Below are 25,351 nucleotides of genomic sequence, written 5' to 3'. Positions count from 1 at the left end.
ACAGGTTAAGAATAGAACATTATATTTTTTCCAACTCCATTGTTTTTATAAAGTGCTTATATTTAATATACATCAAAGGTATTTATGGCTTCACCTCTTCAGAGATGGAAAATTGAGAGGAGTACATGGCACAGACAATGGCAATCCTGACTGATGATCTGTTGTACATTCCCAATACTGAAGTTATTTTCATTCAATGATACGCTATGGGTGGCCTCTTTGTTCTACTCCATCATTTTGATACATGTGCCAAATTCCTGTGTCTGACACATGTGAAGAGATAACTTGCATGATCTTATGCTTGCTTTTGACTATCTAGCTTTAAAAATGTAGCAAAACTTTATAGAACAAGCAGCATGACTCAGTGTTTCTGGATTTCAAAATATTTGGGGTTAGATGTGCTAATGATTTGCTCTGGAACTACATTTTCAAGGCCTGCCAGAACACTTTTTCACCAAGCGCACACTGAGATGGGCGAGGCAATAGATATCCAGTCCTGTCAATTATACTAACTGACTGCATTTGCAAAAAGAACAGGAGTACTTGTGGCACCTTAGAGACTAACAAATGTATTTGAGCATAAGCTTTCGTGAGCTACAGCTCACTTCATCGGATGCATGCAGTGAGCTGTAGCTCACGAAAGCTTATGATCAAATACATTTGTTAGTCTCTAAGGTGCCACAAGTACTCCCTGTGCTTTTTGCGGATACAGACTAACAGGGCTGCTACTCTCATGACTGCATTTGGTGTCTGGCAGCCACCAGATCTCAGATGGCTGAACAGATTTATTTATAAAAACATTACAAACAATAAAACAGCAATTAAATAAAATATACAATATTGTTATGAATAAACTGTTTTGTAGGCTGGCTGGAGCAAAGAACACGTCCACTCCATGCAGAAATCACAGCTCATATTTAGAACCAGAATATATTTAGGGCTCAGTTCTGCCTGGCCTATCCAGTTGCACTGGAGGAATAGGGCTTATGGAGCCATTTTCCCTCACATAAGACACCAACACAGGGGCAACCCCAGTTTGCTTTCAGGGAGCAGGCAGAGCAAGGGGTGCTGCTGGAAACACTGTACTGGGTAGGAGTGTTGGCTAATTTTTTCAAATGTCCCAGGCACTCCCTCATCCAGCATCAGCAGAGACATAGGCTCCGACTCCATGGGTTGGAGCACCCACAGGAAAAAATGGTGGGTGCTGAGCACCCACCGGCAGCCCCCTTCTCTCCCCCAGTGCCTTTCGCCCACTGGTGGGCGCCGCCGATCAGTGCCTCCCCCTCCCTCCCTGTGCCTCCAGCCCATCACAATCAGCTGTTTTGCAGCGTGCAGGAGGCTCTGGGGGAAGGACAAGGAGTGAGAATATGGCATGCTCAGGGGAGGGGGCAAAATTCGGGTAGGAACAGACAGGGGGGGGTTGGAGCAGGAACACAGGGTGGGGACTTGGGGGAAGGAGTGGAGTGGGGGCAGGGCATGGGGCAGATCCACGGGTCAAGCACGCCCTAGCACATTGGAAAGTCGGCACCTGTGAGCAGAGACATTTGTTCTAATTCTCCTCCTGCATTGGTTTTACACCAGTGTGACTCCTGATCTTAGCAGAATGACTCCTGTTTTACACTGGTTTAAGCAAGATCAGAATCCAGTCCTACTTGATTTCTAAACACCTTGAGGCAATGACTCTTGCTTGGGTAGTGTGCCTCTCCCCTTCCCCAGCATACTGCGATGGATTGGCAGTTTTGACTCCTGACTGTCTGCCAGTGACATTTATTTATTGTATATATTTTTAGTATGACATTGGGTACAACAGTAAATGTCAACGGCACCGAATATAAGTACTGGGAAATAACCTATTTCGACAGTACATGTCTTGGCTGTGTCTTGAGTTTTATTTTCTGTAAGTGCCTTGGTATTTATCTTGTAGCATGAGACTATTATCCACTCACAATGTTCTGTTTCATTCACCTTATCTCTTAAGTACAACCCTTTATTTATAGAAGGAATCTTTGTGGTTTGTCTGGAATCTAGAGATTTTTTTTAAAGAGAAAGCACTGTGTTTCATATCTGAAGGGTATTTACTCAACTTACTGCACAGCTGGCTTTTGCTGGTCAACTCCTATTAAAGCTAATGAGAGTTACGCATCTAAAAAGCTTTATGTAGCAAGCTGAGACTTTACATATGCCCTTCTTCATTTTCAAACTAAACTGATTCATAATATTGAAAACACAGAGAGGAGAAGAAAATCTTTAATGATTTTGCTTGAACAAATACAACCCTGCTATTCTTGATTGCTTAATGATCATGCTTTTCCTGAAGCGAGTCCCAGACATATTTTAGTAGGCTTTTTAAATGTCTTAATACCCATCTGAACAAATATACTATAAAATCATGAATGGTGTGGTAAAGTGAATAGAGAAGTGTTACTTAATTTTTCACACAATACAAAAACCAGCGGCCACCTGATGAAATTAATAAACAGCAGGTTTAATACAAACAAGAGGGAGTACTTTTTCACACAATGCACAGTTAATCTGTGGAACTCATTGCCATGGGATGTTGTGATGTCAAACAGAATAACTGGGTTCAAAAAAGAACTGGATAAGTTCATGGAGGATAGGTCCCTCAAAGACTATTAGCTAAAATGGTCAGGGTTGCAATCCCATGCTGGGGGAGACCAAACTCTGACTACCGGAAGACAGATGACTCACTCCGTAATTGCCCTGTTCTGTATTCTCCCTCTGCAGCTGTGATATGGGCTACTCTCCGAGACAGGCTACTGGGCAACATGGACCAGTATGATCCAATATGGCAGCTCTTATGGTTTTTTATAGTGGACTTTCCTGATGCCTAGATTACCCACTAGTGGGTAAGTTAGAAATGCTAATAAGTTAGATACGAGTGTTTTGAATTTATTTCCGATCTGCTGAGAAGAAAAGTTGCTGTTTGTAAACTTTTTGTTCATGTTTGTGAGGGAGTTTAATTCTTCTGGGACATGCCTGGCAGGGAGTTAGACTAGATGACCCATGTGGTCCCTTCTAACCCTATGGTTCTATGATTCTATGCTGGAATGGCAGCCCTGGAGACTCAAGGCCTCCATGTATCCACAGAACAGGGACAGCATACTGGGCAGCCATTTGGGCTTCCTTGTGTGCTGCCACAGTAGAGCTCCCTTTTTCAATTGCCAAATGGAAAAAGGAGAGAAAGGGGAGAAAAAACTGAAACATCCTCAGCTCTCATTTGTTCATCAAAGACAGTGAACATTTTTGAGAAATTTTTTTCCTCAAAAAATATATTTACCATTTTTCTATGAGCTCTGCACCCCACCTGCAACATGTCCCCAGCCTGGCTGGAAAGGGATCCTGGAACACAAAAATATGAGGCTTTCAAATTTTGGTAACATTTTGTGAAAATGGTCTAAATTCAGAGAGGGGAGAACTTTGAATTTTTGTGGGGTCATTTTCTCAAAACTAGCTCTGAAGTGACTAGTTGCAACTGCTGGCTTCTTGGCAGATGAGAGAGGTCCACCATGGTGTGGGCATACTGTACATAAAAGTAGCAGGCCTGATTCATCTTATACCCAGTTATTAGCTGCTTCTTGACTGCTTGCAGTACTCATAATGAGCTTAGTGGGACTCCTGCCTTCTTTCTGGACAGTTGTGATCCATTTTCTGCTGCAGTCCCCCTTTAAGTTTCATCTCCTCTCACTTACATTTGCATAAATTAAGGGTAACCCCACTGAAGTTTGTGCTACTCAGCTATAAAAACAGGTGTAACCCCTTGGGGTTTAGAGAGCATGGCCCCTTTTAATCTTTTTCCTATTGGGGAGGGGGAGCAGTGAGAGAAAGGAAGGAAACTTGAGGGTGTGACTCTGGAGCCCCAGGAGAAGAGGGATGCAGCAAGGAGGCCCTGGACAAAGTGAAGGAGAGAGAACCTGCCTGAAGCCTGGGAAGGACAGGGTGGCTGATCGGGGACACCCCAGGGCAGGAGCCAGGAGGAGCACTGTGCTGGGGGGAATCGCCCGAGAAGGACAGGCCAGAGCTGGACCCAGTATCACTGCTGCCCAGAGCTGCATGGGACTGAGTACTGGGGCTTGTGACTCTGGGAATAAGGAGGGAGGCTGCTAGTTAGTTAAGTGGGGAGGTTGTTGCTATGTGTGGCTTTGCAGAGAGCGGCAGAAGAGGGCACTGGAGGGGTTGTTGGGGAAAGTTCACTGGCGCTGAAGACGACCAGGAGCACCCAAGACTCACCATTGAACTGGAACTTTGCTCAGGACTCCTGAGCAATGTGTCTGCACACAGAGTTCATCTGCCCTTTCAGACTGTGCTACCACTGGGCCTGTGGGGCCTTGGTTTCGATGCAACCCTGTTCTACTGCTCCCCCTACATTTCCCTTGTTGTTTTTTTCTCCTCTCATTCCTCTGTAAATAAATATCTCCCTTTGTTATATCTATTGTACTTTTCCTGTGGGGGTGTGTGTTCACTCTGGGGGGTTTAGAACAGGTGCCCCTGGGGTGGAGGGAATTTTTTCTGCTGCATTCCTGCGCGTGCCGTCTCTTAGCCACAGCTGCCTGCAAAGCAGACTCCATCTTGGCCACAAAGGCGCTGAAGTTACACAGGATTAATGAAAGGAGACTCAAACTGGAATTTGCGTATACTTTGCGTATAATTTGCGTTTCACTCATTTTGCACAGCCACACTATGTTACACTATGTGTATATGCCTTTTCTAACTGATGTACCCAACTCCTCATTTACACCACCTCTGAATTTTGCCCCCTGGCACTAACGAGAACGGCTTTCAGACATATATTTCTACCAACGCCTGTAAGTATTAAAAATCTTTCTTGGCTACTCAGGGGAAAAGTCATCACAGTAAATGTCCTTAATAAGGAATTCAGGCCGTTTCTGGTTGGTTTTTAATTAGGCGAATGGGCTGATAGTTCTGTCCTGTTGAGATGTTAAAGGTCCCTTTGTTTTAGAGGTCACAGCCAGATCTGAGGCCGTGTCTTGCTCACCTTTAGGATATGGAAAAGGGCTGAGCCAATGGGAGGATCTGATGCTGGCAGCCCTGCAGATGGAGCTACAGTACAGTATGTTGTCAGCATTGCTGTTCTTGCTCAAGCCTGCTTACTCCAGCTATGATGCTATCAGCATTCTTTGTCGGAGTCTGTCTGAGTGATGGATGACTAATGAAGTAGGGCTACAACTGTCTGGGAGAAAGAAGGACTGCTCATTTCACTCATGTCACAGTCCTAATTGAGAATGTCTGACAGAATCTGGACTGCACCATGTATGGGCACCAAGCACACAGACAGCGTGATTCCAAGATTGTTGTGATTTTTCCTAATCGCCTCTTACAGCACGAAAAACAAAAACCTCTGAGGTTTATGTTGGTTTTTTTTGGGGCGGGGGGAGAGGGAAGGGAAAACATTAAAAGCCTCACAAAGGCTTTATGAAGTACTATGTGATTCATTTCATAAGCATTTTCTCCAAGCAGAGAAAGGTGCACACCCTGTCCAAAGTGAAAAGCTTGTCACTGCGTAAGTAAAACACAGTGACAGAGACCCCGCCATTGTACTAACTAGTGAGACCTATGGCTCTCTGTATCTACCCTTTGAGAGGCATCAAGACATTTTCCAACTTATTTGCTTTTCAGCATCTAGCTTAGTATGATCAAATCAGTCCAAAAGCACTAAATACACCACAGATGTGATATGGAGCTGGCTGACAGGAATGCAGGTTTTTAACAAACCTGACCATTTTGAATTCACTCGTCCTGTCTTTTGTGATTTTGCTGCCAAATTTTTCTTCTGTGGTAACCAATTATTGTCTGGTTCAAATTACATGTGCAAGAGACCTGGGGCCTGATTTTATACCCACTTTGCACAGGTAGAAATATCTCCTCAAGATGCGAGGTTGTGGACAATGAGGTCTGAAATATGTAATTTTGGAATCTGCACCTTTTTAATGTTGATGTTACTTAAATCTGTCTGCCTTCTGTGACATGCTACCGGAGTTGGGATCTCTCAAAAATGTATAGTACCTGGCTGTACCCTCCCACTGCACCTGTGAAGAGGAGCAGTACAGAACACATTCTAGGGAGATATATCTTTAGGAGGCTTCTTCTGACTAAGTCTCATATAAATTATTTACGAACTGTGTATTTTGAAATGCATGCTGATCTGAAGTAATCCTATGTTAAATCAAGCTCAAAAAGACACTAGAAAGCTGTCAAGAATTCCCTTCAGTGTTTGAGCTGTCGACCTGCCCATTCTGAATTGACTGAACCAATGGGTATATCTACATGGCATCTGGGAGCAAGCCTGGGTCCACGCTGTGCTGGTGAGGCTCACACTAGCATGCTGAAAATAACTGTTTAGATGTTGCTTTGTCACTGCAGCTCAGGCTCTCAAACCGGGCTCGGGGGTGGCTTGAGCACAAATCTGTGGACCTGGGCAGGGAGGCTCACTTCCAGATGCAGTGTATACTTACTCCAATGAGTCCCTGAGGATAGTTGAGATTCCTTTCCATTGTGGGGAGCCAGGAGGTATCCTACAATGACTTTTAATCTTCTGCCAAATCAGTGAACCCTTCGTGAGACAGGAACGTTCAAGATCACTGTCTGGGGGAGATACTGTGGGTAGTATAATGTAAACTGAGCAACAGGTCTGGACTTATTAAACTGCTTTCGCTACCAAGCCACATCACCCACTGAGTACCTAGCTAAGCATCCTGAATGTGCTATTTCTGCTGGCAAGGGCACAGTAGATTAAAGCCACTTCCTTGGCCCTACTGTTGCTTTTCTCAAGTAAAATCTGACTTTGTAATGCTCTTTTTAAAAGTACCAGCCCACTAAGGGAATTGTATCTTGGCAAGTCATTCATGTCTAATGAGACGGTCCTGGCACTGTATTCACTATTTAATGAAAAGTCCACCTGTCTTTTATCCCATTGGCCTTTAATGTAATGCATAATAGTTCAAAGGAAACCTATGAACTTGGAACTTGTTCATACCTGTAACAGGCCAGATTCTGGGTCATGCCAGAGATGCAACGCAGGGGGATGCAATGGTAGCTTTAAGCTATTGGCACTGTACTGGACCTTGGGTACAACTTAAAACAGTTTCAGAGCTGTTTTAAGGCATACTCAGAAGCAAGTGTTCCCAAGGGGCCATTCCAGTACCTGGGGATTGCTGGAGCACAGAGGTGCAGCTCACACTGAAAGGGAGGGCAAGAGGTTGTGATGTAGAATCACTCTGCCAGCTCTCTGCTCTCAGGGATCCCTTCTGCTCAGGAGGACTCCTGAGGGTGCTGACTAAACCAGCTTTCTATCTGTATTGCACGTATGCCATTTTAACAGCATCTGACCTCACTCTACTAATTCCTCTCTCCTAGAGCCACGTCTAAGAGTTCAAACTTCTGAGTAGATTCACACAAGCAGTCCTACCATCATCAGTGGAGGAGTGACCAAGTGAGGAGAGGAAAGTAGTCACAAAAGCAACAAACAGGAAGGTGCAAGAAAATATGAGTTAGAGCAAGTCTCCACCCTATTTTAACTTATACATTCCGAACCCACGTCCAGCTTCTCAGCAGCACATAAGTTCCACCAGCTTACGTCCCCTTAAGTGGGTGTAATAAGTCTAGGAGAGTCTCAGTGAGTATAAGGAGGACTGAGCTAGTGTAAAAGGGGGCAAATTCTGCTCTGATTTACACCCTGACTTCATTGGAGCAGAATGTAACCCAAAGAGTCCCATTTACTGCACTTTATGCATCTCCTTTTAGGCTCTGTCTACACTACAAACTGGGGTGTAATTCCCCAGCTCATGTACCCATACTCACACTAGCCCCCCCCCCCATCTAGCTCTCCCAATGGGTAAGGCAGCAGAACTGGGCTCCGAGGCTCTGCCTGCACAACGAGGTAGGGGTGTGATTCCCCAGCTCGTGTGCATATACTCCTGGTAGCTCGCGAGCGAGCCTGAGACTCAGTGGCAGGGCAGGCAGCCGTAGCCGAAGCATTGCTTAGCCACGCTGAGTACAAAACCAGCGGGTACGTCCTTGTCTGTGCCTGCATTTCAATCATTATCTTCTTCTGGGAGCCTCTCAAGGGATAATATTTAGAAAGCTCGTGGAGGAAGGTGAGGAAAGTCCGTGTCATGTAAATCTATCCACTAGTTGGACACAGACAACTCTGAACCTATCTTTGCAATGGCGCCGGCTGGGCGGAAAAGCAATGCTTTGCTGCATCCTAATTTTGGTCTGATCTCAATGAACCTCTGTGGTTCCATTGATGATGATGTGAGAACACTTCCTCTGCAGTCATTCATGATTGTAAACAGTACAGAGACCAGCTCTGGCCATTCAGATTTATTCCACGTTTCAGTGACAGTAGCCTATCTGTTGATTTTAAAAAAGGAGCAGGAAGTAGCACAGCTATCAGGAAGAGCCCACCAAGGGGGACTGTGTGTGCACGGGAAACAGAAAATCCATTATTATTTGTTAAAGTAATGCTCCATGCTTGCATTTTCCGACTGCTCGTCCTTCCAGTTTGCCACCTGGAGTCTAGGGGGGCTTGCCAACCGCCAAACAATTAGTTTACAGACAAAAATTCTCATTTAAAGGTTGTTTTTTTTAAACAGACACTCACATTGTGTACAGCTTTCCCAACACAATACAAGGCAGTACTACTGTAAAATATATTTTAACACAAATTTCATAAGTTTATTTTCATGCTTGTCTGTCTCCTCTTCTTTGTTTTGTTTTGTTTTTGTCAGTACATTTCTTTCTGCTGTACCAGGATCAAGAAGCATGAGTCCCAGGTCAGGGAGTTTACTATCAGTCTTTCCATCATGTGGGGGGTCTTCTAATCAGCTAGTGCCCTGAGATATGGATTTAGGTTGGAGCATTTGCATGAGGTCCCTCCTCTAGAGGCATGGGGACTTTTTATTTCCACAAGAAAGGCAGCAGGGGTCCCCTGTGCCTCTCAAAGAGGCAGGGATAGTAGTGGGGGGGATCCCCTAGTACTTGCCTCAGCAGCAAGGCTGTATCTGCTTACGTGAGTGAGTTGGCCAGGGCCGCTGCAATTTTCTTTTCCTGTCACACAGTCTTTTGTTGTGATAGGGCTAGCATGGGGGGCCTAAGAGCAGGAGGTCTCAGTGTCAGCACCCTGTAAGGATGTACAGGGCAGCTCGCCCCTGTGTGAGCTGTTGTTTCAGGCTGTCTGCAGACTCAGGCAGACATCACCCAGTTACACTGGAGTCATGTTTTCACGGTTGTCTTTGCAACCCTGAGGGCTAGAAACATTTTTTTAAACAAAAGTTCAGACTCTGATGTAATCACATGACTTGTGTTGGTAGGGCCCAGCCTTAAACCTGGGAATAGCCATGGTAGAATCACCAGCGGCAGCCCAAACACCGGCATTAGAAAACTCACCCATAACTGCCAGGGTGCTGGTTGAGACCCAGATCAGCCTGGAGCTGGCTGTACAGCAGGACCAGGTTGGTGTGTAGCAATTCTTGTTGCCTGGCCTACATCATCTTGGCCATCTTAACGGAGGCCTGGATCGCTACGAGAGAGTGGAGAGGAAGAGAGGGACAATGATAGCAGTCAGGTAGAGCACATCTCGTTTCCTCCCAGTCCAGCAGCCTTTTAGCCATGGGAATGTCCTCATGGGCAAGGCATTCTCCTACCCCAGACCTCAGTGGCACTGGAACACTTTTAATAGTGGGGGTGCTGAAAGCCAACCCCCTTGCCCCTGTCCGTGCCCCCGCCCCAGAGCTGTGGCTGGCAGTGGGGTCATGTTTCCGGAAGGCAGGGACCCAGACAGGGGTAAGAGGGCAGAGGCTTGTGCCACAGCTGGGGGCAGGCATGAGGTTGGCAGATGGGACCCTGTGTGCAGGGCGGCAACCTGGACCCCGGGCGTGGGGCCGAGAGCCGGCACCCCAGGTGCGGGGACAGCAGCCAGGGGCGTGTGGCTGGCAGCTGGGACCCCGCATAAAACCTGGGGGGTGCTGCAACACCTCCCGCATCAATAGTTCCCGTGCCTATGCCAGCCCTTTGTATTGTGCTACAGTGGTGGACCCAGTAGGAGGATAACCAAGAAGTATTTTCTGTCGTGTAACCACCAGATCACATGTGGTTCTTGCTGAGGCCGAAAACAATAACTGCTTGAAAATGGTGGGACTTAAAACCTTGTTCTACTACCAGGAAACATGGCTCTTCACCAGAAGGTGGCAGCATTTCCTTCCATCCTCCTGAGGAGCTGTGCTTGTAGGTAGAAATAGCAGCAGACCAACTGTCTACAGTGGCAGTCAGTCTTCTCCTGACACTTACAGACAGCCTGGATTTGACCTTTCGTGTTTTCTTAGAGTTGGCTAGAAAAATGGAGAACGTTTCTCATGAAAGTTTTTATGATACTTCCTGTCTCCACCACACACACACTTTCGTCAACATTTTAAGACAACTATTTCTACCCGGTTTGGTTTTTAAATAGATTCTATAAATGTATGGATGGTTGGCAGTCCAGAACCCCAACTTGCTTTCAAGGGACTGTATGTGAAGACAGTGCAGCGGTGGCATTTCTGTTATGGGATATGTCATATTCACAGTTTAAGGCCAGAAGGGGCTGTTACGGTCATCAAACTCATGCTTAACACAAGACCCCCATCAAGCCCATAACTTTTGAGTTGAGCCAGAGCATCTCTTTTAGAAAGATGCCACATCCTTAGGAAAGTTGTTCCAATGGTTAATCCCCCTCACAGTTAAAAATTTGCACCTTATTTTTAGTCAGAAGTTACCTACCTTCAGATTCCAACCATTGGATCTCAATACATCTTTTTCTGCTAAATTAAAGAGCCATCTACTGCATGGGTGCTGGGGGGTGCGTCAGCAGCCCCTGTCTTGCAGTGATTTCCATCATACACAGGGTTTACAGTTTTGTTCAATGGCTCTCAGCACCCCCACTGTAAAAACTGTTCCAACACCACTGATCTACTGTCAGAAATCTCTTTCCTGTGTAGGTACTTAGAGAGTATGATTAAGTTACCTCTTAAACTGCTCTTGCATAAACTAAATAGATGAGCCTCTTAGGTCTTGCACTATAAGGCATATTTTCCAGACTTCAACTCATTCATGTATCTCTATTCAGAACCCTTTTTGATTTGTCAACAGCTTTTCTGAAGTGTGTACACCAGAATGGGCACAGTATTCCAGGAATGATCTCAGTAATATCCCCTCCCTACTTCTGCTTGATATTCACCTGCTTATCCATCCAAGGATAGCATTTGCTGTCCATAACTACAGCATTGCACTGGGAGTTTATGTTCAATATGTTTATGTTCTACCAAGACACCCAAATCCTTTTCAGTGTTACTGCATTGTAGCATGCAGCCATTCCCCTATTATTTGTTCCTAGATGTATGACCTCACATTTGGCTATATTAAAAACACACTGTTCAAATGAACCCATTTTACCAACTGATCCAGGTCAGTCTGTGTAACTGACCTTTCTCTGGCATTCTTTACTGCTCCACCAATTTAGGTGTCATTTGCAAATGTTACCAGTAATGACTATCCACCCTGTTAATATTCATCCATTCAGCCTTTACTAACTCTCCTCTTTTTATGCCATCTCCGTTACTTTCTCTCGCTTCATCCACTGTATCTCTAACAGAGAGATTTTCAAAGGCACAAAGGGTAACTGGTTGGAAACTTCCCCCTAAATATCAACTAAACCCCTCCCAGATCTCATTAGACCAGAAATGATTCACTCTGGGCAGCATTTTGTTTCGGGACTCTGCATCAAAAACATTGTATGAAAAATAAAATCTTGTGCTTCGGTGAATGTATGCTTTCATTTTCTAGACCTCACAGTTCCCACCATGGGCTGTTCATTAATGTCTTAGAATCCGGTTCTTGCAAGAAAAGCTCTTCTAGTCAGAGGTGTGTGTGTGTGTGTGTGCAAGTAACGGTCTGTCATAAGACACTGATAATTACTGATATTTTTTGTGTCGCATGGAATGATACCAATGAGTCCATGTGAATCATGAACCAAATATTCTTTGCGTTTGGGAACAGGTTCTCTGCTTCCACACACACAGTTCTGCCCCTGCCCTCCCACCCCTGAAAGCCTCAATCACCCTTTTCACTGTGGTGGTGGTGGTATTATTAGTGCAGGTCATCTTCATGGAGCAGCCAGTTGCCAATCTGTTGGCAACAGCTACACAGGGAATCCAGTAGTCTTGTTACTGAGCCTTGTCACTGAAGCTGTCTTCTAGCTTATCAGCATTCTGGGGCTTCCCCCGAACTTGTACACTGCATACACCTGAAATCTTGCGTGCTTGGAGTCTCAGAGGCCTGCAATGTGCACTGAGGTTCCAAAGAAACCACAGAGTGCTCTCAAGTTGGGAGAGAACAGCAGAAGAGCCCACTGAGAAACTATTCAACAGAGAGAAGGAGTGGGGTTTTGCCTGAAATGCATCTCCTATAAGAAGAGGGGAGCAGACCACTCAAGTCAGTTCCCCTAGTACTGCAGGAATGGCAGCAACAATCACAGCCACTAGAAATGACAACCCACCTGCCAAAATGACAGCTCTTTAAATGTATAAAATCCAATCAACATCCCATTGATTTCAATGGGAGTTGGATGGGGCACATAGGGAGAGATAGGTAATATGGTAATGATGGGAGGTGATGGGGGAGAGAAAGAGTCAGGAGGGTTCTGAGACTTTCAAGAGGATTTGGAAAGATTAATGGGTCCTAATCAAAGATCAAAGTTTTGGGTGTTGATTGAATGGCACTGATCCTTCACTAGACTATGCCCCATAAATGGTTTAGTTTAATGTCATCGTATTTTTCTCAGAGGTTTCTGGGTAATGATATAGAATATGACATGATTAATGTTGTGGTGGGTGACTCCCCCATCACAGGCCAGAGAGGATTAAAGCCAAGTTAGTCATATTCACTTCACCTGGGCGGTAATCAAGTAGTTACCTGTCAGCCAGAGAGGGTGGGACTCCAGAAAGATTAGGTGATAACTCAGACACATGGGCTTTACAAACAGGCTGAGAGAGTTCAGTCAAGGGGGAAGCAGCGACAGGGAGCAGGCTGGCTGGCTCACTCCTGGGCAGTTCTCAGGAAGACTTAGGTTGGGAAGGACAGTGCTTGATACCAGAGCCAGAGAAAGACAGAGGAGCCCCAGGAAAGGGTTGAGCACAGGGCCGAGAAGACAGGTTGATTCTTTGGGACGCTGGAGTACGTATGGACATTTGCAAAAAGAAAAGGAGTACTTGTGGCACCTTAGAGACTAAGGACATTTATTATGGACTTATGGACATTTGTTTCCCCAGAACGAGTTTGGGCTTGCTGCTTCTCAGTAAGAGGGCAATCTTTGCACCATGCAGATGACCTGCTTGGGACACGGGAAATGAAAACCCCTGCAATGTTGCATCCTGACACAAGGGGGTGCTCTGTCACGAGAGCACCCCAATCCAGATGCCTATAGCAATCCATATATTCAAAGTGCTGTACACAGCAATATTTGGCACATAGGGCCAGATTCTGGCCCTTGGCTCTGGCCCCTTTTATGCCCATATGGTGACCCAAAGGAGACAGAAAACAGCTTTTATAAGGAAATCTCTGGTTGCCATAAAACCAGCATACCATCTGCTTCCCCCCAACATTATTACCACCCAGTCTCAAACCTCCCAGTCCTGAGAAAGCTCATAGAGAACCCAGGACCAACTACAAGCAGAGACCAACCACAAGCTCACCTCACTTGACGATAATTCCTAGACCTGACACAATCTAGATTCAGGCCAGGACATGGGACTGAAACCATTTTAGTGGATGATGATCTGTTTGTCTGTGGATAGCGGGCAGATATCCATTTTAATCCTCCTGGACTCTCTGCAGTATTTGACACTGTCAACCATGAATGCTGCTGAGAGAGGTGGCAGGGTCCAAGGGAATGTTCTGAATGATATAAGTCCTTCCTGGAGGGATGCTCCCAGTGAGTAGTGATGGGAAACTGCACGTCCACCACTAGACCCCTCACTTGTGGAATCCCACAAGGATTAATTTTCTGGCTGACCTTATTCAGCATCTATATGCAGACATTAGGTAAAGTGGTCAAAGGACATGGACTCAAGTGCCAGCTATATGCAGATGACACGCTGCTCTACCTATCCTTCACAATATGTGGCCACTCTACTACTGCCCAGATGGCCCAGTGATTGGACAAGAACAGCTCACGGGTGAAGAACAATGTGGATGAACGAACTAGACAGAGGTGATGCTGGTGGACAGAAGAAAACACTTTGAAGAGTTCGTAGACACAGTGCAGTCTCCAGTGGTAGAAAGTGCACACCCACAGCTGGTCAATTCATTCTGTGCTTTACGAATGCACCTGGATTCCTCACTGATGCTGAGCTCTCACGTAGAAGCATCAGCAAATAGCACTTTTTCCAACTGGCTAGAAGACTCCGATCCATCCTGTTGGATAATGGCCTGGCTGCAGTGAGACACACCATTGTCAATTCCTGTCTGGACAACAGCAATTCAGTATACCTGGGCATGATGCCGTCAGCCCTCAGGAAATTCCAGCTAGTGCAGAATGCTGCAGCACATCTCCTCAGCAACATGGGATTCTGGGAGCACATCAGGCCTGTCCTCATTCCCCACCCTGGTTTCCCATAGAATGATGAATCGAGTTCAAGATCTCAGTCCTCATTTCCAAGGCACTCAATGACCTGGCCCAGCATACTTAAAAGGTCACCTAAAGTTCCCAGATGAAGACCATGGTTGACAGCTCTGCTCCTCTGACACAATGAGACTTTCTATCAGAAGGATAAAGCTTGTCTGTGAGGAAGACAGAACTTTCTCCAGGGCCACACCAGGACTGTGGAATGAACTTGCATAGAAACTAAGAGCTATCACAAATGTCACCACCTACCAATCTAAGTGCAAGGTGCATGTCCTCAATATTGCCTTCTCTAACATAAACACATAGCAATATGTACATTAAAAGCAACAAAATAACCCTGCCAAAACAAAACGTTCCACTGCACACACCATTCTCCCCCTGGGCATAGGATGAGAGAACAGATCACATGTGACAGGTGTTAGTCATATTGCTTAATGCACTCCTGGAATGCACTCAGATATAGGGGTGATGAGCATAGCACTTGGGTCTTTGGGGCAAGAAGGGAGTATAGTATGGTCAGATGAAGGAATGTGCTCTGGTGACCCTTATCCAGCAGAGTGGCCCCTTTAGCTGACATAATTTAGGCCTGGTCTACACCTAAAACTTAGGTTGACCCAGCTATACCACTCAGGGATGTGAAAAATTCACACCCCTAAAAGATGTAGTTAAGCTGACCTAAGCCCCAGTGTAGACCCCATTTGGTCAACAGACAAATTTTTTCCATCCAACTAGCTACTACCTCTGGAGGGGGTGGATTTACTACAGCAATGTAAAATCCCTTCTGTCAGTGTAATAAGCATCTACACTATAGTGGTATGGCAGTGTAGCTGCAGCTGTGCTGCTGTAGAGTGGACATGCCCCGAGATGAGCCTTTACTTTTGTCTGAGTTACACAGGAAGCTGTTTTGACCCCGACCAGCTCCAGGATTGGGAGGCATGGAAAGGTAGCCTCAAGCCCCTCTCTGGGTCCTGCAGTGAGTACAGCTTGTCTGGATCCAGAGATCTGGCCCATGGCAAATCTTTTACCTAGCATGAACAACCAAGTAGCTGGGATGGGCTTCATTAAGAGCTGGGTGAGCAAAGAAATCACAAAGCCACTGAAGCTTCTCTGGCTCCTGTACCCCAATTACTTATGTAGGCACCTCTGTGCTCAGAAAGAGGGGGGAAAGGATTTTCCCCTTAAGCATCTTCTCCCCAGTAACCATTTCTGAACTGCTTCATCAGAAAAACTAGTTAAAACTAGTACAAACACCAGGCCTATCAGTGAGATCTGAGGGTGTTCAGCATGTCCCAGGATTAGGATCACCATCTGCACTTTCACAAGAGATCAAGTTTACGATTTAGTATGGACTAAAGAGAGGCAAGAAGAAAATAAATCATCCGTGAAACACAGACCAGTAGCCTTGGCTGGACCTCCAGGCTGTGATCACGCTTGGCCCAGGACATTAAATGGGGCCAAATGAACCCCTGGCCATGCTGTGGCAGAACAAGTTTGCAAGGGTCATAAAATTCAACAGACTTTCCCCCCTTTAAGTATTACCTGGCACTGCACAGTGGTAAATCATGTCTGGGAGGCGAAATTACATCCACCTCGAAAAAGAAAACAAACAGGTACATTCTCTGCTATTTGGCTTGGACTCTCCTATATCTGAACACCTGTAATTCTAACCTAGCTCCCAGCAGAAACCAGCCTGGCTTTGTGACTCTCACTTAAAATAATAATAATCATATAATCTTCCATTTACACAGCACTTTAACTCCCAACAGATTCCCCCAAGTGCTTTCCAAAGTGCTAAATCAACCCCTGCCATGTAAAAACTTGTAGAAGAGGAAAAACAATACAAAGACGCTGCACATTTCAATGCACGGCAAGGAGGAGGAATTTGTGGAAGGATGGATTCATGCAGCATTTCCTTTCCTATCTGAGAGCAGGCTCAATGAGAGGATTATTGGACTGGTCCTGTAAGACACAGGACAGTGGAGAGGAAAACTGCTTGACAGAGATATGTCCCATCATCCCGATTTCTAATATGCTCCCATGGCAGTAAATCATTCCTTGCCGATTCATTGCCTCTCTTCTCCACTCTTGTGGTAGTTCTTAATGCAGCCACGCAGGAGCGGTTCATGTATGCAATGCAGCAGGTTCAAGCTACCCTCCTCCAGCTCTTGAATTCTAATTAAAATCCATGAATCCTAACTTGCCCCGAAAAGTTTGGCTCTAGACAGTTTAGATCCAAAAATGGAAGGGGCCTATTTCCCAGACCAGTTTAGATGTAGCATGAGTTGGTGAAAATTGCGCAAGAACTATTGTTCATCAGAGATTGCTCTTGTCAGATTTCCACCCTTTGGAGCTGAAATCTCACCAGAATTCCCAGTCAGATTGTGGCATTAGAGAACCTGAACCCAAACCCAAATTCTAGCCCTGGATTAACCAGGAACCTGAACTTCAAACCCTAAAATAAATCTCCTTTCAATCCCAATCTGCATACTATATAGTCAGCTCATCTCTAGTTTCTGAATTGAGCATCTAATGTCTACATTCTGTCTCCATGGCTTCTACCCCCATGAGACTGGGAAGAACAGAAATGTTCAAGTTAAAGCTGCTAAACAAAATGGAAACTTTTTCACAAAAAAATTGTCCCTTTTTTCATCAAAAGCTTTTTATAATTTGAAATGTTTCACCCACTCTAGTTCAGGCACATTGAAAAGGCAACATAAGTGCCTCCAAGCATCTGGGTGTGGTATCATAATCCATCTTTCACCCCTGGCATCCCCTGCAGGCCCACCTTAACAGATCTTCTGTGGCATGGCCTTCTAGCCAAGTCAGAAAGTCCGAATGAACCCCTTCTGCGATATTAAAGAGTCCAATAAATAAACTTTCTGCCTTTGGTAGGGTCTTCAGCCCCAGCTCTGGGCCTTTAAATTCAGCCTTTTGTTTAGGCTCCCAAATAAGCCCTGTCCCCTGTTGGGGTTTACAATACTTTACCTGCGGCCAGTAGGGGAACCCAGGCCCACCCCATGTATCCTAAAACACCAGCCATGTACTGCTCAACACATTCCTTTCTGCTCTTTCCCTGGACCTCTTCCCACTAGGCCCTTTTATCTCCAGCCCTAACTCAGGGCCAATGTCCTCAAGGGGCTTCTCTCTGCAGTCCCAGCTGATTAAGTGCTATTGGTTGGGCTCCCATGGCCAGATAACAGAACCCCCTTCTTCACTCCTCTCCTTCCAACCAGTGACTGAAGAGCTAAGGCCAAGCAGCTACTTTTATCTGAGCCAGCAGGACCCTTATGAGCTGCTGCTAGCTCCTCTAGCCCTCGGAGGACCATGTCTCTGTGGTTGCCAAAATGGCTGCTCCAGATAGCCCTCTTAAGGCAAACCTGGAGGACTGCTCCATTTCTCCTACACTACTGCTTCCTGGGAGGGGAGAGCCACAGAGCCTTTTGTAGGGAGCCACAAAGGCTAGATGCACCCCATCACACCCAGGAATTAAAGTAGTCACTATGGAATTGTGATCACCTCCAGGCTGGGATGCAGCAGTTATTTAAATAGTCTCTGTCAACTTAAAAATCACTTATTAAAATCCTGATCCAGAGACTATTGGAATCAATGCAAAGAGTCCCACTAACTTCAGTGGGCTTTGGCTCAGGTCCCAGTTTTGTTACTATTAGCACCTAGATTATTAACACTGAAAGAATGCTGAAAATCTCACATATTTTTTTTATAATTTATTCAGCAGGTTAATGTTTTGCCCTTGGACTTTGAAGCTAAGCTGAGCCGTCTCACCAATTTTACTTTCTGATTCTCAGGCAGTAGCATGATGCTGCAAGGATGAGCCTCAGATACCTTCGGGATTTGTTTACAGATTAAAAAAAAAGTTTTCCCTGGAATATTTCTGTTACTACTGTAAAAACATAAGAATGTCCCTACTAGGTCAGACCAAAGTTCCATCTAGCCCGGTATCCTGCCTTCTGACAGTGGCCCATGCCAGGTGCCCCAGAATAGAATTTCTGTCTGAGGGGATATTAACATCTTCAGCTTTCTTGCCCTTTGCTCTGTGTCCCTTTTTCCTTGTGAAATAATAAATAGCCCTTTAACTGGTGTCTTGTGCCAGTAAGCAGACCTTCTCCTAGGCCAGGGGTACTCAAACTGGGGGTTGTGACCCCTCAGGGGGTCGCAGGAAGTCATCCCCCCCAAGCCCAACTTCGCCTCCAGCATTTATAAATAATGTTAAATATAAAAAAGGTGTTTTAAAGGTGTATAATTCAGAATTGCTGTGTGAAAGGGGTCATGAGTACAAAAGTTTGAGAACCACTGTCCTAGGCCTTGCATATCAGCTGGTACTGGGTACCTCACCAGCAGGTACATGTGGGTAAATATGGATATTGCCATAAACCCACTCCTATATTTCAGCAGGCAGTGGGTGGCTTCACTTTTTAAGATGGCCCAGGCCAAAGATCTGGATCAAAACAGTCCCTAATTTGGGGAATTAGGTTTCTAAACCCAAACCCAGATTTCAGTTAATCCAAGATTTGCAGAAAGTCCCTGTTTTCCAAACGGGCTGAATCAAAATCTTAGGTCCAAACAACCCTGAAGTTCAGTGTGTTTGAAACCTAGATCCAGATCTAAATCTTGCAGGTTGGGCTCCTTTCTTTTTCTTAAGATTTTGGAAATCTTAATGGACTACTTTATTCCCTTTGGACAATACCACCATGATAGCCAGCCTCTATTGTTAGAATAATAACTGTTTGTGTTAGTAGCATCCCCTTCCCTTGTGCTTTCTTTTTAATAAGCACTGGCTCCTCCAAACGAGGATGTTCTGCGTGCCAAGCCACAGAGCTGATCCCAGAATATTTTGTACAGCTATTTATTTATTTACATATATACTGAATCCTGCCCACTTGCCAATGGAAATTTGCCTTGGAGGTTTATTTCTTGCTTTCTGCCATGGAACTGGGAAGTCTGTCTTTCCAGCTATACCAAAGCACTACTGGCCATTATTTATTACTGGTCAATATCATGAGGACATAACAGCTACATAACATAACATACATAACAGCTGTTTATGAAACACATCATCTTCACTAGTTGGAAGCCTTCAATCTTCAAAGATGCATCCGTGATTCTTCTCTCTTGGAAAATAATTATGTTATCAACAATAGTTCTCCCAAGAGAACAAAGGGTCCTCTTGTAGCCCTGCTGAGGAACTGCCTTATCTGCAAATTATGCCTAATCATTCAAAGATTTCTCTATAGCCCAGAACAGTTCATTGCCTGATTTTAGCTCTTTGATTCTTCCCCCTTCCTCTTTTTTCTAGCGGAATGTATGGAATAGTTTTTTAATGACCAGTTTAATCCCTGTTTCCAAGAGGATGCTGATGAGACAACTTTCCAAGTTAATATTTACAGCTTTGCATTATGGGCTAGATACTCCAAACCTCAGATGCCTCTTGCCATCGAGACTTAGGTGCACAGCTGAATGTACAAACTCTTGCAGAAGATTGATCTGTGAAAGACATGTTGAAGCAGAAAATAAAGTTAAGGGATTGAGCCAAAGTTCACTGAACTCTTTGGAAGTCTTTCCATTGACTTCAGTGGGCACTGGTCCAGGCCTAATGAACGAAACGCTGAGCCCCTGAAGTCAATGGGTGTTTTTCATAGATTCATAGACTCCAAGGCCAGCAGGAATTGTTGTGGTCATCTAGTCTGACCTTCTGTGTAACACAGGCCATAGAACTCCCCCAAAACACATCCAGAGACTTCCATTATTCCAGGATATTATCCCAAGTGTGCAACATTGCACTAGTTCAGCACCTCATCCAAATCACATGAAGGTGGGTGGAGTAGGAGGCTGCCGCCAGTAAGAGATTTCCACGTATCGGGGACGGACTTAGCAGAGCAACTGGGAAGGAACACCAGCTGTAAGTGGCCCTTGGCAGCATTTTTGGTGCAGCAGCAGGCAGTTTGTTTATACATGAGGAAAAAGCAGCAGGGACAACACAGCATGACTTGGAATTGCTACAACATGGCACTTTATGATTATGTCATCAGGAAGCGTCATCACTAAGACTTGTCATCATGGCAAAAAGGCAGCAGTCACAAATTATATGGAAAAGAACCTAAAAGGCCCAAGGCTCACATTATTTTCCAGCAAAATAGGTTTTATTTTGCAATGAAAATGTAAACCCTATTAAGAAAAAAATACCAGATCCCTCTCCCAGCTGCACTGGACTAATATAGAACTAAAATGTATAACAGTCCAAGGAATGTTGCTCAGTGGGGAGCTGGCCAGGGTAATATCAGGCAATATATGGAGAAAACAGCAAGAGTGAAAAAGACAACAAAGGGGAAGCAGGCTATTACATATGTCATTTTAAATGATTGCACTTGTTAGTGAGAACTCATTGGAGCCTTCTTCTTGGACTCATTCTGATTTAACTGCAAACTCAGTTCAGCCTTAATATGGAGCCACAAATGGCTAATTTTGATTCCATTGGGAGTCTAGTTACAGGCTGCTCAAATGAATTCACTTTGGGCCAATGGTGCACTAGCACGGAGGCTCTCCTACTACAAGCTGAAATCACAAAAGAGCTAAAATTACTGAGTGTTGTGTTAAGTAGTGGGGGGGCCTGAAGATCTATTGTGGAGCAGTTTGTGGGACAACTGGAGTGGCTCATGGGACAGCTGGCAGAGCAGAGCAGCTAGTTGAGAGGAAAAGCTCGTGGGATGGCTGGCAGAGCAAAGCGATTCGTGGGACGGTTGGTGGAGTGGAGCCCCATGGAGAGGTGGGGCAATCGGCTTCGGACCACGTAAGGTGCCCCTTAACCCCCCCTCTCCACCCAGGTTGGGAGGTAAAACGCTGCAGATAAACTTTTGAACTCTGGGGCTATACTGACCAGGGACAGAGACTTTTGGGACTTTGAGTGACTTTTGGGTTGCTGGACTCAAGAACCAAAGGGAAAGGACACGGCCCAATTTGCTTGCGGTGGGTTTTTGCTCATGGATTGTGCTATGAATCCTGTTGGTGGTGTTTCCCCAACATAATGCCACTTTGTTGCTCTCTGTTATTAAAAGGCTTTTTGCTACACTCAGACGCTGTGCTTGTGAGAGGGGATGTATTGCCTCTTAGAGGCACCCAGTGGTGGTGGTATATATTTGTCCCAGGTCGCTGGGTGGGGGCTCGAGCCGGTTTTGCATTGTGTTATTGGAATCGAATCCCTAGATACTGAACCTGGCCCTTGTTGCTGTCAACTCTGAGGGCAGAAGGGTTACACTAGTATACATGTAGGGGGCTGGATTTGCAAAAAGAAAACTCTTTCAGGAGCTAAGTACCACTGGTTGTAAATTGATCCATCGGAGTATAAAAGCTAGTCCTTTTCAGACCTAGCAGAGGAGAAAATGCACATACAGGTACAAGATTATTGAGTTCTTAGGCCCTGATCCTGTGAACACTTATACATATGAGTGACTTTACTCTGCGGAAATTTAGTAAGGATTGGGAAGTGGCTAAGACCTCAGCCTTGCAGTGTTCTGTGTGCTCCCTTGAGGGGCTGAGTGCTCTCAGCTCCCGTTGACTTCAACAGAAATTGAGGTTGCTTAGCATCTTCCAGGACTGACCTTTTGGAGAGGTCATACTTCCAGGTGCCATACTTTATCTGAATTGGAAATACCTCACATTATGGATAAAACCTGCCTGGCAAAAGGCTGAGTGAACACAGCATGAGCTTTGAGATACTGGGTCTAACAGCATCATGGTTTACACACTATGTAACCTCTGCTGACTTCAGTGGCCATATGCAGGGCATGAGTCAGGGCAGAATTTGGCCCACGACTCCAAAGAGAACCAGTCGCCATACACTTTAATGTGCCCCTGTGATTTACAACTGGAATAGTACGCCCTTATATATGTCAGAGTGTAGGCACTGCAGTGCAAACTCGTTCAGATAATTAGGTCAGTCACACAAAGCTGAATGTGTCAGGTTATGGCAATCATTTCTTTCCTTAAGAATATAACGATGATGTGAGTCCATATACCAAGCTTTGTGTCCATGACAATTATCTCATATCTGATTATGCGCCAGTGGCTGCATTATGGCAAACTTTGGTTTTGAGGTGTGTAATATAGAGGAGGTATTTGAAGGCAAACACAGGCTGGAGGCATGTGTTTAAAAGTGACATACGCCATATATTTTGGTTTTGACCCAAGCATTTTTCAATTGACCACACATACACAAGGACTGGTGTTTCATATGTAGGATTGTTTACCGTTCAAAGTACAAAATTATGCTAAAATGGTTTAGAGTTTACTATAAATAAAGCTGCAATAATACCTTCTAAGCACAATTTAACTTCAAAGCACTGCACCAATATTAACTAACTAACCCTCACAACACCCCTCTGAGGTAGGTGGTTATTATCTGAAACAATGAGGCTAAGGCACTTGCCTCAGGCCTCACAATGAATCAGTGGCGGAGCTAGAATCAGGAATTCCAGGCTCTCTGCTTAATCCACTAGACCTCACTGCGTCTTCTGCTTATGGCTTCCATACATAGAAAGCATTACTACAAGCTCTGAGGAAATGTGAGTAGAATGCCTGCTAGAAATCTTTGAAGATCCCCATGCAGGAAATATCTGGGTGATAATCTAACTGTCTGTACTTATTTGCGTAAGCAGTTTTCTGGCTTCTCATCACGTATATCATGCTGGGCATATCCTTTGAAGACAGGACACATTTTTTCAGTCATGAAGCTATGTGTCTGTGACACACATATTGGGTAAACTTACTTGTCTGAGAGTTATTCAACATTTACCTTTAAATCAAAAGCTGTAGTGATGTCTATATATTTTTCATTACAATTAAACCTTTTACATGTTTAAATATATGGCCTGACAATTGTATGCTTGATACATGTATTTGATAATCACTTCCTCAGTAGAAGAGAAGTAAGACTCATTTGGGAATCAGCTATGCCCTCTTAAGTACAGCTCTGTCTGCTATTTGAGCAAGATAAGTGAAAAGTGAATATGTAAAAACTAGGTCTGAAAAAGTAATGGAAAATGTGAAAATACATTTAGGAGTAGAACAAGTTAGGAATTTTCCAACACATTTTTTGTCAGAAAATGCTAATTCATCTAAATCAAAACTGTTTGGGAAATTGTGTCAGTACTGACAAAACTCTTGACTCAAAAAATTTTTTTGTTAAAAAAAGTTTTGAGATTGCCAGACTGGAAAGATTTTGACTCAAAAACCAGTAAGACTTCTTGGTTTTGGTCAAAATTTTAATAAATTTACATTTAAAAAGAGGGAGCAGGGAAAGAAGAGGGAAAAGGTTGAAATAGAAATGAAATATTCTGAAATGATGAAAATGAAATGTTTTGATGGACCTGAATCAAAAAATGTTCAGATTTTTGGTTCTCAAACATTTTTGAGATTTTGACTTTTTTGACGCAATTCAGTATAGGAAAATTTTTTGAAATCTTAAAAGTTCTTGCAGAATGGGAAAACAGTTCCCCTCTCAGTCCTGTTTAGGTATGGTCAAGAATGTTAGCCGTACAAAGCTAGTAGTTTCCAATCAGGGTTGTTTGCGTGTATCAGTAATCCAAACTAAAAAAAAACATAGATATGTCCAAGACACTATGAAATGTCAGGCTACAGTATTGAATAATATATGTGATGGGGTGTAAATCCCACACTGTCAGAGAAAGAGTTAACTGGAGCCAGAAAGCGATAAATCATCTGGTTGCACCTGGAGGGTAGGCCAGACCCAATTTAGGATTAGGCCCAGCTGGGGAAGAGGAGGGTGAGTGATAAAGGAAGGAGACCAGGGCAGTAGTGGGGAAGTAGGAGCCCCAGGGAAGCTCAAGAGAGACACTGGGAAGTCATTGGGTGTGGAGCGAGTATCTGTGGTCACACAGTGTTGCTAAGTGCCAATAGTCCCTTTTTAGAAGGGATGTCCCTTAATTCTTCATCTCTGTACAAGATCAGGAGTTGCTGAGCGCTGCAAAGAGCAGCAAGAAATACATCTGGCAAATGTAGGTGAGTACTGCTTATTATTATTGATGATGATAATAATATTGGGACGAGGGGTAGGGCAAGGTGCTAAGAAAATGGTCCCTTTTTTAAAAAAAAAAAAAATACAATGTTAGTAAGCCTGTGAAGGGCAGAACCCCAGGGAGGCAGCCTGGAGGCTGAGTTTCTGAAGGAAAGAGACACAAACAGGCAGAAGGCCTTGTGGGAGACAGACAGGAGCTGGGCCTCTAGGGAGAAAGCCCTGGCACAAGAGTTGGGAAGAAGTCTTCAGAGTTTGGAAAGGGGAGAATATTCTGCAGAGAAGTAAGTCCAGGGAGGGGCTGGGGAAAAGGGGTCTAGAGACAGGCCAAGCTAGGAAGTCGTCCAAGGAGTCTGAGGAAGCAGACCGTAGCTGCTTACTGCAGGGCCTCTGGACTGAATCCCAGAGGAGAAGGGAGGGCCTCTGGACTGAATCCCAGAGGAGAAGGTCAATAAGGAAGGTGGCCGTGAAAGCCCCTGGTGTAAGGGGTGTGAGGAGGATTGATCCCTGATCAGGCCAAAGACCTGGCATAAGGATGTTGGAGTGTTGCTTTGTGGTACTCTGTTACTCCAGAATGGGTGGGACTAAACGTGACCTGGCTGGAGAGCTGA

At 44.8% G+C, this 25,351-nt stretch overlaps 1 protein-coding gene across 1 annotated transcript in view; it reads right to left on the bottom strand.

Moving 5' to 3' along the window:
* Positions 1-25,351, bottom strand: part of LOC311515344 (sperm acrosome membrane-associated protein 3-like) — a 78,267-nt gene that overhangs the window by 32,433 nt on the left and 20,483 nt on the right. Inside the window, exon 2 of the mRNA XM_084618333.1 lies at positions 9,427-9,559. Coding sequence (XP_084474459.1) covers positions 9,427-9,430 — 4 coding nt within the window. The 5' untranslated portion in view covers positions 9,431-9,559. The remainder of the gene's footprint in view (positions 1-9,426; positions 9,560-25,351) is intronic.

Source organism: Lepidochelys olivacea, assembly GCF_965140295.1.
Source record: "Lepidochelys olivacea isolate rLepOli2 genome assembly, chromosome: 2".
Lineage (NCBI taxonomy): Eukaryota > Metazoa > Chordata > Testudines > Cheloniidae > Lepidochelys > Lepidochelys olivacea.
This window is presented reverse-complemented; position numbering and strand designations above follow the sequence as displayed.